At 40.8% G+C, this 15051-nt stretch overlaps 1 protein-coding gene across 1 annotated transcript in view; it reads left to right on the top strand.

Moving 5' to 3' along the window:
* The window catches only part of itprid1 (ITPR interacting domain containing 1), a 37526-nt gene extending 25828 nt beyond the window's left edge, over positions 1-11698 (top strand). The window contains exons 13-16 of the mRNA XM_085467364.1: positions 9310-9437; positions 10179-10290; positions 10383-10697; positions 11108-11698. Of these exons, the coding sequence (XP_085323490.1) occupies positions 9310-9437; positions 10179-10290; positions 10383-10697; positions 11108-11155 (603 nt within the window). The 3' untranslated portion in view covers positions 11156-11698. The remainder of the gene's footprint in view (positions 1-9309; positions 9438-10178; positions 10291-10382; positions 10698-11107) is intronic.
* The last annotated feature ends 3353 nt before the right edge of the window (positions 11699-15051 follow it).

The following is a 15051-nucleotide window of genomic DNA, read 5'->3' as shown; positions in this document are numbered from 1 at the left end:
TGCAACATCACCAAAAGCTAATGTCATTAATTTGAAACACTTTGCTACATTTATTGTTAGTTTCTTCTTTTTTTTTTTCTGTTTTAGCTTTTGAGCTCCACCTTTTCGGCCATTCTTCCACACAATAATCTAACAATAATCTTCCACACAATAAGCTTCCACACAATAATCTGTTCTACAAGGTGCGTGAACACACAGCGAAGATAGGGGAGCGCCCGGTTGCGTTATGAGATTTGATTGGGCAAAAAAGTGTCATTAATGAAAATGAACAAATGGGCTACTGTCAGCGCCCGATGTTGCACATCTTTCATTGTCCCAATGCATTCAACTCATTGGCCTAAAAGTACGTCGGCCCACTGGGAAAATCCCCGGTATGCCGGATAACCAGTCCAGCGCTGTTTATTAGGGATGGAAATCAAGAACCGGTTCCAGAAGCACAGTTCCTTGGAATTGTTAGGCTGTTTGCCTATCAATCTTGCTTATTGGTTACACTACAACTAGGTGATTTGACTTCATTTGTCAGAGGAGGAAAATGCTAGTGTATATGGACAACTTTTATTTTTATTGCACAAAAGGATGTGAGCGATGGTAAAGCGGAAGCTGCCTCCAGGACAGAAACAGCTGCATTATGCTGCTAACATCACTTTGGCTTTTTGCAAGCATCTGCACAGACAGCATGCTAATGCTAAGATAGCAAGACGGCATGCAAACACTAAGCTAGCCAAAAGTCCAGAGTGATGGAAGCTGAAAGCTGTGTGAAAGCTGACCAAACTCATGAGAGGTCCTGCTGCAGCTTCTGTTTCTACCTGCTTGTGTTTCTAAAGAAAAATCACTGTGATAATTGGTTTGAAATATGGTTTTCACTTTTGCTTTGTGGTGTTGGACTCATGTAAATGGACTGATTCTTATATAAATGGACTGATTCTTATATAGCGCTTTTCTACTCTCTCTGAGGACTCAAAACACTGTATACAACATGCCTCATTCACCTATTCACACCTACTCATACAAACACTTCTATACTCAAGTGCAATCTAAAAACATTCACACATTCACACTCTGATGGACGCATTGGAGAGCAAAATTATAAAATTATAGATCCAAATATTGAGATAAAGATTATACAGTGGGATGCAAAAGTTTGGGCAACCTTGTTAATAGTCATTATTTTCTTATATAAATCGTTGGTTGTTACAATAAAAAATGTCAGTTAAATATATCATATAGGAGACACACACAGTGATATTTGAGAAGTGAGATGAAGTTTATTGGATTTACAGAAAGTGCGCAATAATTGTTTTAACAAAATCAGGCAGGTGCATAAATTTGGGCTCCACAAAAAAAGAAATGAAATCAATATTTAGTAGATCCGCCTTTTGCAGAAATTCCAGCCTCTAAACACTTCCTGTAGGTTCCAATGGGAGTCTGGATTGTGGTTGAAGGTATTTTGGACCATTCCTCTTTACACAACATCTCTAGTTCATTCAGGTTTGATGGCTTCCGAGCATCAACAGCTCTCTTTAACTCACACCACAGATTTTCAATAATATTCAGGTCTGGGGACTGAGATGAACGTTGTACTTGTTCCTCTACATGAATGCCTTAGTGGATTTTGAGCAGTGTCTCGGGTCGTAGTCTTGTTGAAAGATCCAGCCCCGGCGCAGCTTCAGCTTTGTCACTGATTCTCCAGAATCTGCTGATACTGAGTGGAATCCATGTGTCCCTCAACTATGAAGGGATTCCCAGTCCCTGCACTGGCCACACAGCCCCACAGCATGATGGAACCACCACCATATTTTACTGGAGGCAGCAGGTGTTTTTCTTGGACTGCTGTGTTCTTTTTCCTCCATGCATAACGCCCCTTGTTATGCCCAAATAACTCAATGTTAGTTTCATCAGTCCACAGCACCTTACTCCAGAATGAAGCTGGCTTGTCCAAATGTGCTTTAGCAAACCTCAAGTGTCTCTGTTTGTGCTGTGGGCGGAGAAAAGGCTTCCTCTGCATCACTCTCACATACAGCATCTCCTTGTGTAAAGTGCGCCGAATGGTTGAACGCTGCACAGTGACTCCATCTGCTGCAAGATGATGTTGTAGGTCTTTGGTGCTGGTCTGTGGGTTGATTCTGACTGCTCTCACCATTCGTCGCTTCTGTCTATCCGAGATTTTTCATGGTCTGCCACTTTGAGCCTTAACTTGAACTGAGCCTGTGGTCTTCCATTGTCTCAATATGTTCCTAACTGTGGAAACAGACGGCTTAAACCTCTGAGACAGCTTTCTGTATCCTTCCCCTAAACCAGACCTTCCCAAAGTGTGGGGCCCGCCCCCTAGGGGGGGCGCGGTATGAAAAGGCTGGGGGGGGGGTAACAAAATGCTTGTACACTGCTAGCACGGGGCGCCCACAGAAACGCAAAGCAGGAGATGAAGCATCGCTGAATATGTTTCCAAACCAACTTCATTCTAAGCCAAAGACTAGAAAATATGGTGAAGCAAATCTGCCCTTTGGCTTCACCTGCACAAGTGCCGAGGTAGGTCTCCCTGCAGGATTGGTTTTCCCTTCGTCGGGAGCAGCGCTGGGCTCTTCAAATCACGGACAAACAGGATCCCACAGTTGTTTATGTTTTTGAACCCATTTTGCACAGAGAGGCATTTTTTGAATAATGTATTGATGCAATGTTGAATATTATTACACAGGAAAAAAAAAAACAGCTACAGTAAAATAATCACACTGTGACGCCTCTGCCTTTGTAAATGGAGGGACAGTAACTGCGTGTAAAACCTGCAGACAGTCAGATTAACAGTATTTTGTCTCTATCTGCCATCCTGCAATTCATCTCATGTAAACAATAACGTGGCCACAGCGTGACGTGAAAAAAGACACATACCTTTGACGTTGCGTGACGAACTCTGTATTCCTCGTCCACACATAAACGAAAAAAAAGGAGTTTAAAAAAAATCTCAGTTTTCGGTGATTCGAAACGCCGTTTACGTGGACGAAACAGCTGCGTGTTCAAAAATACCCATGTAGGTGCGGACATAGCGTAAAAGAGTTAGTAGTTTATTTTCTTACTACCTGTAATTTATTGCAGATTACTTGTATTTGCTTAATTATTTACTAAATGTTTGAGGTGTAAAATAAACCACAATGGAGCAAAATATGGGCGTGTGTGGTTGGAGGATGTGTTAGTGCGTGCGTGCACGCAGGGGGGCGCGAACATTTTTCTTGTAAAACAAAGGGGGGCCCAGCAAAAAAAGTTTGGGAACCGCTGCCCTAAACAGAGATGGGCAGTAACGCGTTATTTGTAACGCGTTACTGTAACCTGATTACTTTTTTCAAGTAACGAGTAAAGTAAGGGATTACTATTGCAAAAACTGTAATTAGATTACCGTTACTTTCCCGTAGTAACGCTGCGTTACTGTGTTACTAAAACCGTGATTCTTTGCGAGAATGTCTCACGACAGTGACGTAAGCGAGTGCGCCGTTAGTGACAACAGCTGTGTGCAGATCAACAATGGATCACATATCGATTGTGGGAGAGAGTATGAGCGTGCAGCGTTTAAAGCGTGGAAGTACTGACCTGACTTTGAGTTTGATTCCATAAAAAGTGACAAAAACATTAGTGTCCATTGTGTGTGGGAAGAAAACTTCTTTTTACAGCGAAAAAAACCCCTAAACTTCCAAACAAGCACCGAGTAGCTACGACGTAATGGGAAACTCAGAGAAACTCACGGATTCTTCCACTGACCGCGGCACACCTGCACCAGGGTAAACCTCCGCCTGCCCCACTCCTGCTTTACAGGTGAAAATAGAGCAACAGGACCGCTGAGTCTTTGACTTTATTTATTTTCTGCTGTGTTTTACTTGCATCTATTTGAAAGACTGAGTGTAAACACAAAAAATATTTTATTTTATGTGCTGGAATGTGCAGAAAATAGGTTTAAATGTTAAACTAATTTATTCAAGTCAGAGAATGTTGCATATAATTAAATTTTTGCTTGATACATAAAGTTAAAAGATTAAAACTGATAAAACAAGTTAAAAAAAGAGACTTTTCCTTTTAACTACATTTTGTATGATGGATTATGTAGAAAAAGTAGAATTGGGCTGAAAGATCTATCGCTTTATCACCTCTTCAGGGTGTAAATCGTGTTTTTAAAAAGTAACTAAGTAACTAAGTAATTAATTACTTTTGAAAATAAGTAATCAGTAAAGTAACGGGATTACTTTTTTGGGGAAGTAATCAGTAATTAGTTACTGATTACTTTTTTCAAGTAACTTGACCAACACTGGCCCTAAACCATGATGATGAACAATCTTTGTCTTCAGGTCGTTTCAGAGTTGTTTTGAGACCCCTGTGTTGCTACTCTTCAGAGAAAATTAAAAGACGAGGGAAAATTACAATTGACCCCCTTAAATACTCTTTGTCATTATTGGATTCACCTGTGTATGTAGGTCAGGGGTCACTGAGCTTACTAAGCCAATTTGAGGTCCTGAGACAGTTTGTTTCAGCTATTTAAGTGGGTAACATTAAAAGTTATGTAATGAGTAGTATATTAAATTACTTTCTCCTTGGAGTAATTGAGTAACATATTGCTTTACTTTTAACAAAAGTGTTCTTTGTAATATGTTTTTTAGTAATGACCCCACATGCAGAACCATTTGACCACAGAGCATGCTATTAATCTGCATGAATCTAATCTGTAATCTCTGCCCACAAGTTTGCATCGGCCCACTGGGCAACTGCTCGGTATGCCAGATTAGAAGTCCAGTCCTGGAAAGGTCTACTGTGTATACATCAGTGAGTAATTAGCTAGCTATTACACAAGAAAAGCTTTTTCTACCAACCGTAGTGTAGCCAAAGACAGAGAAATCCAAAGTATGAAAAATACAACACTAAAGTATAACTAACTTCAATAATTACTTCCTCCAAACCATCAACGTGTCTTTTAGACCCCATTCCTACAAAACTGCTCAAAGAAGTCCTGCCATTAATTAATTCTTCGATCTTAAATATGATCAACCTATCTCTAATGATCAGCTATGTACCACAGGCCTTCAAGCTGGCTGTAGTTAAACCTTTACTCAAAAAGCATCTCTAGACCCAGCAGTCTTAGCTAATTATAGGCCAATCTCCAACCTTCCTTTCATATCGAACATCCTTGAAAGAGTAGTTGTCAAACAGCTAACAGATCATCTGCAGAGGTTTATTTGAAGAGTTTCAGTCAGGTTTCAGAGCTCATCACAGCACAGAAACAGCTTTAGTGAAGGTTACAAATGATCTTCTTATGGCCTCTGACAGTGGACTCATCTCTGTGCTTGTCCTGCTAGACCTTAGTGGAGCGTTCGATACTGTTGACCATAATATCCTATTAGAGCGATTAGAACATGCTGTAGGTATTACAGGTACTGCACTGCAGTGGTTTGTATCATATCTATCTAATAGACTCCAATTTGTGCATGTAAATGGAGAGTCCTCTTCACACACTGAGGTTAATTATGGAGTTCCACAGGGTTCAGTGCTAGGACCAATTCTGTTTACATTATACATGCTTCCCTTAGGCAGCATCATTAGAAGACATAGCATACATTTTCACTGCTATGCTGATGACACCCAGCTCTATCTGTCCATGAAGCCAGATAACACACACCAATTAGTTAAACTGCAGGAATGTCTTAAATAATAACAATAATAATGGATTGGATTTACAGCGGGGAAAATAAGTATTTGACACATCAGCATTTTTATCAGTAAGGGGATTTCCAAGTGGACTATTGACACAACATTTCCACCAGATGTTGCCATCAAGCCAAATATTGAAGTCATACAATCAAATCAGAACATATAAGTATACAAGTTAAACCATAATAAATAAAGTGAAATGACACAGGGAATAAGTATTGAACACACTTTATTCAATACTTTGTAGAAAAGCCTTTGTTGGTGATTACAGCTTCTAGACGCCTCTTGTATGGATAGACCAGTCGTCTGCATTGCTCAGGAGTGATTCTGGCCCATTCTTCCACACAAACGGTCTTTAAATCTTGAAGGTTCCTTGGGCCTCTTTTATGAACTTTAATCTTCAGTTCTCTCCATAGATTTTCTATGGGATTTAGGTCAGGTGATTGACTGGGCCATTCAAGCAACTTGATTTTCTTTCTTTGAAACCACTTCATTGTTTCCTTGGCCTTGTGTTTGGGATCATTGTCTTGCTGAAATGTCCACCCTCTTTTCATTTTTAGCTTCCTGGTAGATGGCAGCAGATTTTTATCCAGAATGTCCCGGTACATCTCTCCATTCATCCTGCCTTCAATAATATGAAGTCTGCCAGTACCCCTTGCTGAAAAGCAGCCCCAAACCATGATGCTTCCACCCCCAAACTTGACTGTTGGTATGGTGTTCTTGGGGTGGTGAGCAGTGCCATTTCTTCTCCAAACATGGTGTGTAGAATGACTGCCAAAGAGTTCAATTTTGCTTTCATCTGACCATACTATAGTCGTCCAATAATCCACAGGCTTCTCCAAATGCTGTTGCGCAAATTTTAACCGAGCCTTGACATGCTTTTTGTTCAGCAATGGAGTCTTGCGTGGTGAGCGTGCATGGATGCCATGGCGGTTCAGTGCATTGCTTATAGTTTTCTTTGAAACAACAGTACCTGCTGATGCAAGGTCTTCCTGAAGTTCTGTCCGAGTGGTTCTTGGCTCTTGGAGAACCCTCCTGATTATTCTTTGGACTCCTCGGACAGGGATCTTGCGTGGAGCACCTGATCGTGGCAGGTTTATGGTGAACTGATGCACTTTCCATTTCCGGATAATGGCCCCCACAGTGCTCACAGGAACATTCAGCATTCTGGAAATGCACCTATAACCATTCCCATCAAAATGCTTTTCAACGATAAGATTACGAAGATCTTGAGAGAGTTCTTTGCTTTTACCCATCATGAAGTCTTTCCTGTGTGCCTTCTGGGTAATGAGGAGCCTTTATAGGCCATCAATTAGGACTAAAGCAGCTGATATCAATTAGTACTGATAGGGGACAGGATTTCTCTATCAATACTGACAGATTTCAGGTGATCTCCTGGCTTTCTATGTCATTTTGCCCCTTGTTATCTCCATGTATTCAATACTTATTCCCTGTGTCATTTCACTTTATTTATTGTGGTTTAACTTGTATACTTATATGTTCTGATTTGTTTGTATGACGTCAATATTTGGCTTGATGGCAACATCTGGTGGAAATGTTGTGTCAATGGTCCACTTGGAAATCCCCTTACTGATAAAAATGCTGATGTGTCAAATACTTATTTTCCCCGCTGTATATAGCGCTTTTCAAGGCACCCAAAGCGCTTTACAATACCACTATTCATTCACTCTCCCATTCATACACTGGTGGAGACAGCTACAGTTGTAGCCACAGCTGCCCTGGGGCAGACTGACAGAAGCGAGGCTGCCATATCGCGCCATCGGCCCCTCTGGCCAATACCAGTAAAGACATAAAGACCTGGATGGCCGCTAACTTTCTGCTTCGTAATTCAGATAAAACTGAGGTTATTGTACTCGGCCCTGAAAAGCTTAGAAATATGGTATGTAACCAGATTCTTACTCTGGATGGCATTACCTTGGCCTCCAGTAACGCTGTGAGGAACCTTGGAGTCATTTTTGACCAGGACATGTCCTTCAATGCACATATTAAACAAATATGTAAGACTGCTTTCTTCCATTTGTGCAACATCTCTAAAATTAGAAATATCCTGTCTCCGAGTGACGCTGAAAAACTAGTTCATGCATTTATTACTTCCAGGCTGGACTACTGTAATTCATTATTATCAGGATGTCCAAAAAACTCACTGAAAAGCCTTCAGCTAATCCAAAATGCTGCAGCAAGAGTACTGACAGGGACTAGAAAGAGAGAGCAGATTTCTCCTGTTTTGGCTTCCTGTTAAATCCAGAATTGAATTCAAAATCCTGCTCCTCACATACAAGGTCTTAAATAATCAGGCCCCATCTTATCTTAATGACCTTGTAGTACCATATCACCCTATTAGAGCACTTCGCTCTCGCTCTGCAGGCCTACTTGTTGTTCCTAGAGTATTTAAAAGTAGAATGGGAGGCAGAGCCTTCAGTTTTCAGGCCCCTCTTCTGTGGAACCAGCTTCCAGTTTGGATTCGGGAGACAGACACTATCTCTACTTTCAAGATCAGGCTTCAAACTTTCCTTTTTGCTAAAGCATATAGTTAGGGCTGGACCAGGTGACCCTGAATCCTCCCTTAGTTATGCTGCAATAGACGTAGGCTGCCGGGGGATTCCCATGATGCATTGAGTTTTTCCTTTCCAGTCACCTTTCTCACTCACTATGTGTTAACAGACCTCTCTGCATTGAATCATATCTGTTATTAACCTCTGTCTCTCTTCCACAGCATGTCTTTTATCCTGTCTTTCTTCTCTCACCCCAACCGGTCACAGCAGATGGCCCCGCCCCTCCCTGAGCCTGGTTCTGCCGGAGGTTTCTTCCTGTTAAAAGGGAGTTTTTCCTTCCCACTGTTGCCAAAGTGCTTGCTCATAGGGGGTCATATGATTGTTGGGTTTTTTCTCTGTATCTATGAAGCGCCTTGAGGCGACTTATGTTGTGATTTGGCGCTATATAAATAAAATTGAATTGAATTGAATTAAAGAGACACTTGAGCCATGAAAACATCAATATATACTTCTATCTTGTTAAGAAATAATGCTCTCTGTTGTGTCACTTGTGCAACTGGATTATTACTAACAGACTATAATTAATATTTAGTAACATATTTGATAACATATCCATCAAAAGTATAATGTGTATTATAAAACAAACCAACCTTAAGCTGTGTGAAGGAGTGTTGTGGTATCTGGCAGCGAGATGTTAGCAAGAAATTCTTCAAATTCTGCAGCTTACAAGGTGGGGCCTCTTTGCTGGATCAGACTTCTTGGTCCCAACTACTGCCAAAGAAGTCTTATCCATGGAGGCCCACATTTGCTTGATTGGACTGAGACTGGATCATTTGGAGGCCAAGTCAACACCTAAAACCTGTTTTTGTGCTCTTCAAACCACTGGTGAACCATTTTTTTCCATAGTATCCAGGGAATACAGTTTCCATGGCTCATGTGATGAGACTATGATCAATAGTAGGTCGAAAACCCTCTTTAGTGACAAGTCTCACTAGGGCCTAAACACCTGGGACTTTCCACCGTCTGTTGTTAGAACTGAAGAAGCTTATCGGAGAAATGTCTTCGACAGATAGGTGTTTTCTTTTTTTAATGATAACTGTGTCTTTGTTCTCTATAGTACTCTCTGGATGAGCTGGAGGAGATGTTGCTGTGTCTGCAGCAGTTTTGGTCTGTGCTAAGTAACATGGAGGAGCAACTCTCTGAAGACCAGGCTGCTGTGTTCAGTTGTCTCTCTGACCAGGACAGGTACAAACAATAGTTTATACATTTCTAGTGTGTTCTGGCTATAGGCACAACCAAAGTCCTTTCAGAAACAGGTTTTATCAGTTAGCAGTCCACTTGAACCGCGTCTAGGAATTAAATATATTTTGTTCTTTAAAGTATTCATTTTTAACCTTAATTTAATATAAAAACTGCATGTATAGAATCACAAGTCAAATCTGACAAAAACATTAGTCTGGGTCCCAGATCTTGCAAAAAAGTGAGGTCCTAAAAGCTTTTCCCACACATGGTAGTTATGGTTCTGCTGTTGTGTCACTCTCTTGGAATTTCTCTGTTTTACGAGAATGCAGTAGACGTGCAGCTTTATCATAGAATCAGTGAGTGAGGTGCTAATAACGTTCTGACTGTCTGCCCACCTCAGAATCAGATTGTTCTTTTTGCTTATGGAATATGTCATATATTTTATCTTCATACTATTTTTTCAAGTTATAGACCCTGGGAGTTCATTAGCATAGGTAGTAATTTAGCAGTTTTAAATGATCACCAATATTTATTTATTGGAGCATTTTCTGGATCCTTGGCCAATATACTGAACCCTGAATTGCCCCAGATGCATCCATTGCAGTGTAACTATGAGTGTACACTTGGAAAACACTTAATTGTTTTTGGTCCACATGATAACCAGCTTCGAGCATTGGCATGGTGATAATTACCATACAGTTTCATGCACCCAACAATAAATGTGTGTGTGTTGTGCGTGTTTAGAGAGAAGATTCGGGACATCGAAGAGCTGAGGCGTGCAGTAAAACGAGAGGCTGGTGAGCTGGAGAGGCAGTTAAAAGAACTGGCCTATGAGTATGATGAAAGCTTGAAAATGGTAACAAAATTCATCTCCTGAGACAGATCGGCAGGCCGATATATTTTTGTTTTTTTTAACTTTATGTTTTCTGATTCTGTGTTTTGGAGTAGAAGATGCACAGATTGCTGGATGAACAGTCTCTCCTCTGCTCTCAACTTAAAGTCTTTCTACCTGGAACAGTCCCCACACCATCATCTAAACCAATGCCCAACAGGACAGTAGCCACTCAGTGCTCTTTGCTACCCTTGCTCACGGCAGCTGACATACAGAGTAGCCACATTTCTGATTGGAAAGGCTGGAAGACTCTGAAACCTGGACTGGATTCCAACAGACAGTCACTTCCTGGGTCTGAGAGCATCTGTGATGGTCAGGGCGGCTCTCCCACCAAAGCAGACAAGCTAGACATAGTAGGCTTCTTGCAGAGAGTAAGAAAAAAAATCCCATTTTTATCTTCTCATGTGTCGATAAATCCTGCCTGCCACACAGCCGAACTGTGACAAAAGTCATGGGTTCTATATCTTCGGCTGCCTGCACTACGAGCTCTTAAATTGAACCTGATTGTGAAATAGAAGACGTTTCTAAACTGTCCACGTGACTAATTATACTATGAAAAATTAAAATATGAGTATTAAATTAATGTAACTTTTCAGAAAATCCACATTTTACATGAACTCCTCAGCTTATGAGGCATTTTTTAATTTAAGATGGTACACGGGAGTTTGACATTAGAACTAGTGACATTTTCTTGAAACCTAGATAACTGACAGAATGATTTACAATATTTACGTGAATGTGATCTTGCTTTTTACTGTGGATTGTGTATCCTGTGTTTCAGCTGAAGGAGACTTTGCATCATTCTGTGAACACAGACCCATCAGAATAAGAGGTAAGATTCAGTTGCAGAGCTTACAAACTTGTGAAAACACTTTTTTTTGTTTTGCCTAGTTAATGTGCTTTCTGCAAACTAGTGGCCCACTAAAGCATCGTCACCCTGGATGTAGCCACAGGTTGTCTTGAAAGTTTGTGAGACAACCTGTGTGAGCTGACGTTTCCTTGGGTTATCTTCAAATCCAGCTGTTCGTTTCTAATAACTTTTATGCCTTCCTTTTTTTACAGGTGTCAGGAACATTGTGTGATGCACACCTATGTTTTGTCAATATTCCATTCTTTCAAAGCCTTATTGTATGAGATGTGCAGTTTTAGTGTTTACTTAGTATTTCTGTCATTTTCGCTTTTACTGTTTGTGTCAGTATAATGGATCTGCTAACAAGACAACCAAAAGAAAGTGAAAAGGCATAGCATATCAAGTTTTACAAGAATGATGTTTGTTTTTTAAGATAAAGCATAGCAATATAATTGTGACTTAATTCATTAAATATAGTATGTTTGGCAAGTTTTACACCTTAATTATATTAAAACAATATACCTTGGAAAAGTAAAACACATTTGTGTGATTTGTGCATTCATAATCTCTGTGAGTCTTTTTTTGTGCGACTTCAGACTGGAGCAGGATGTACCAGTTACTGGAGTAAAATCCTGAATAAAGACTTCTAAAGGTTTTGGTTTTACTAAAGGATCGAGAGCAGGGCTGTGCAGAGACGTTTGAAAGTTAAAGGGGCACATAGAACCAGGCTAAATAACAACAACCCAAGAATCAAATATGGAATCACATCATACTATATCACTGTCACCAGGTGGGGACAATGCAAAGCAAATGTAGCCCATGTTTTACCTGATGGGTACAATGTTGCTGTTGAAGAGTTGCTGGTCCTGCTGCTGATAGTGCAGGAGGGCAGGGCTGTGTTGATCTGAGCCTGTAGACATTAAAGAGTCCACAGGAGAGATGGTAGCTGATTAAAGTGTGATTAAGTGTTATGAGATAATAATAAAATGCAAAGATTGGTGACAGCGCTTGGAACCATAAGACAACAAAACAGTGAGAAATAAACCAAGCTCTGCCTGTGACTCACTCTTTGCCTCTCTTCCTCCATCTATCACTCTCCACCTGCTGTCCATCGGAGAACAAGGCACAATCTGCTATTGTATTAATCTATTATTTAATTATTCACACTTAGCAACTCTTGAAAGAGGTTATAGAACCAACACATTGTGTTTATTATTGTTTTTATACTTGAATACCTCTGCAACGCAACACCTGGTACAGATGTTATTGTTACCTGTGCTCTTTGTAATCCAGCTGCTGAGGGATCCACTGCCTCACACAGCTTCTTCTGTCACTGCTTCCTCATCATGTCCTTACAGAGCATGTCTGGACAATGTTATATCATCAGTAATATATTTTTTAAAGTCTATACACATAAAACACAAACACACATACACATACAGTGACATTTTAAAGCAGGGGTCGGCAACCTTTTTGATGACGAGTCCCATCTAAAATTTCCTCAGAAGTCAATGTGCCATATGATTGCATTAGCAATAAATTTAATAACGCTCTATATTAACAGTTGCAGCGCTGAGCGGAGAGCTCCTGAAGCATTTGAAGTGTTGGAATGTGGAAATTTCAACATCGCTTGAAAAAACTGCCAGCTAACAACGTCCCTCTCACCAGTTGGCGAAGTTAGTTTTAGCCAATTACAAGTTGAATCTGGTAGTTGGGGTTGTTAGCTAAGATACCGTCATTAAGAAGCAGCACAACTAATGTGTGTATGCGAGCTAATTTGCGATGTGCACTGCTGGCCCGGCCATTTATTTTTTAATGCACCTGCTCAGATTAACTCACTGCGTGTCGTGCCCAGGGCTGGACTGGGACAAAAAAATCAGCCTGGGCATTTTGACTAGAGACCGGCCCCCCAGGTATTAAAGCCATAAAGCCTTTGAATGAAAACAAACGCTGTTGTGACAGTGATGTACAGTCTTGTTGGTATATGTATGATTTCTATACATTTTACATCTGATAAAAACTTTGGTTGTAAGATTCAGATAATTATTTAATAAAAGTGAGACATTTTAAATGATAATAAGAAAGAAAAGTATTTCCTTGTGCCCCCCTCTCCCTGTTAATGCCCTACCTGGCCCCCTGGCAACACTTTGCTAGACCCGCCCCTGCACAGTTACCAGCTGTCAGCTAGAAAAGGATCCTGGTGTTATTAGTTTCTCAGAAACAGGGGCCCGTTCTTCGTACGTCGCTTACTACATCCAAGATCAAATGACACATCCAAGACCAAATCATCGCGCTAACTTTGAGCTCGCTAATCCGGTTCTCCGAACACACCTGCTGTTGACGATTAGTACAGCTGGATGAAGTAATGTGAGATCACTGGGTGTCGTAAAAGGGGCTACGCATCGATAGTAGAAACATTGATCGGCAACCCTCTGATTGGTCGGCGAAAATGTCGAAGGAGCGCGCTCGGTATTTTTCGGCAGCAGAGCAAGAACTCCTGAGTGAGGGATTTCAGGAGTTTCAGAGTTTAATTAAAACGCAAGGGAACACTGCAAAGGCTGCAAAAGCAAGGAGAGAGGGCTGGCAGAAAGTTGCTGACAAATTAAACTCGTAAGTAATCTAATAATAACAATCATAATGGAGTGGATTGATATAGCGCTTTTCAAGGCACCCAAAGCGTTTTACAATGCCACTATTCAGTCACTCTCACATTCACACACTGGTGGAGGCAGCTACAGTTGTAGCCACAGCTGCCCTGGGGCAGACTGACAGAAGCCAGGCTGCCATATCGCGCCATCGGCCCCTCTGGCCAACACCAGTAGGCGGTAGGGTAGATGTATTATATTACACTATATTATCCAATATTATATTACATTATATTATATTATGTTACATTATATCCTCTTTCACATTAGAGCCACAACAGGACCCACTAGAACATGGGAACAAGTAAAAGTGGAATATAAGAATATTCTACAGAATGGTAATATTTATCACTTATATTGCTTTTAGTCTCTTGGAAAGAGACCCTGAAATAATCTGTTTGTTTGTTCATAACAGCAACCAAGAAAAGGGCAGAGCAAAAAAAAGACAGGTGGTGGTCCTGCACCCCCTCGTCAACAAGTTGGTTACGTAAATAATACCCTCACGGGAAAATCGATATCTCTCTATGAGCACACTGTCGCGCTGAGCTAAAGGATCCTGTCTATCCCACAATATACGCTGAATTCTGTAAACTCTCCTTATCAATCTTGCACCTTCTGCAATGGGTGGCTCGCGTAAACGGACAGGACATGGCTGCGACAGACTTCCCAAATCCACCTTCGCTTTTATAGCCGTGGTCTCTCATCCTGATTACATGAAGTAATTTACAATTACTACTCTGAAATATGAATTACATCTGTAATAATCACATACATGTAATAGAATGTTAATAGTACATTTCCCTTTTTTAGGAAATGACCTGTATGTATCTGTGTGACATCAATACAAGGATCAAGTGCTGCATTATCTTTAGTTACATTGATGTTATTTATTTATGGTGAAACAGTGGTGGAATATCGCTGTTGCTTTCATATAAATGAAGCGGACGTACCTGCGTGGCCGCGATCTAATCCTGTTTACATAAAGTAAACCTGCTCCCGAGCAGGTTTACACTTACGGCTCTGTTGCTATGACAGCAAGTCCCGGATGAGCTTCGGGGAACCGAACGATCCAAGATCACGCGAAATCGTCAACAATCTAATCCAGCTAACTTACTTAGCGAGGTACGAAGAACGGGCCCCAGCTCATAACTTCAACTCATTCATTTCACCTAAAAGGTAAACCTGTTTCTCCATCACCTGTTCAGCTCTGATGACTCAGTAAGGACATCT

The sequence above is a fragment of the Copadichromis virginalis genome, linkage group LG9, assembly GCF_057382275.1.
Source record: "Copadichromis virginalis isolate Kocher_CV1m ecotype Utaka linkage group LG9, C_Virginalis_male_GT1.1, whole genome shotgun sequence".
NCBI classification, from domain to species: Eukaryota; Metazoa; Chordata; class Actinopteri; order Cichliformes; family Cichlidae; genus Copadichromis; species Copadichromis virginalis.
This window is presented reverse-complemented; position numbering and strand designations above follow the sequence as displayed.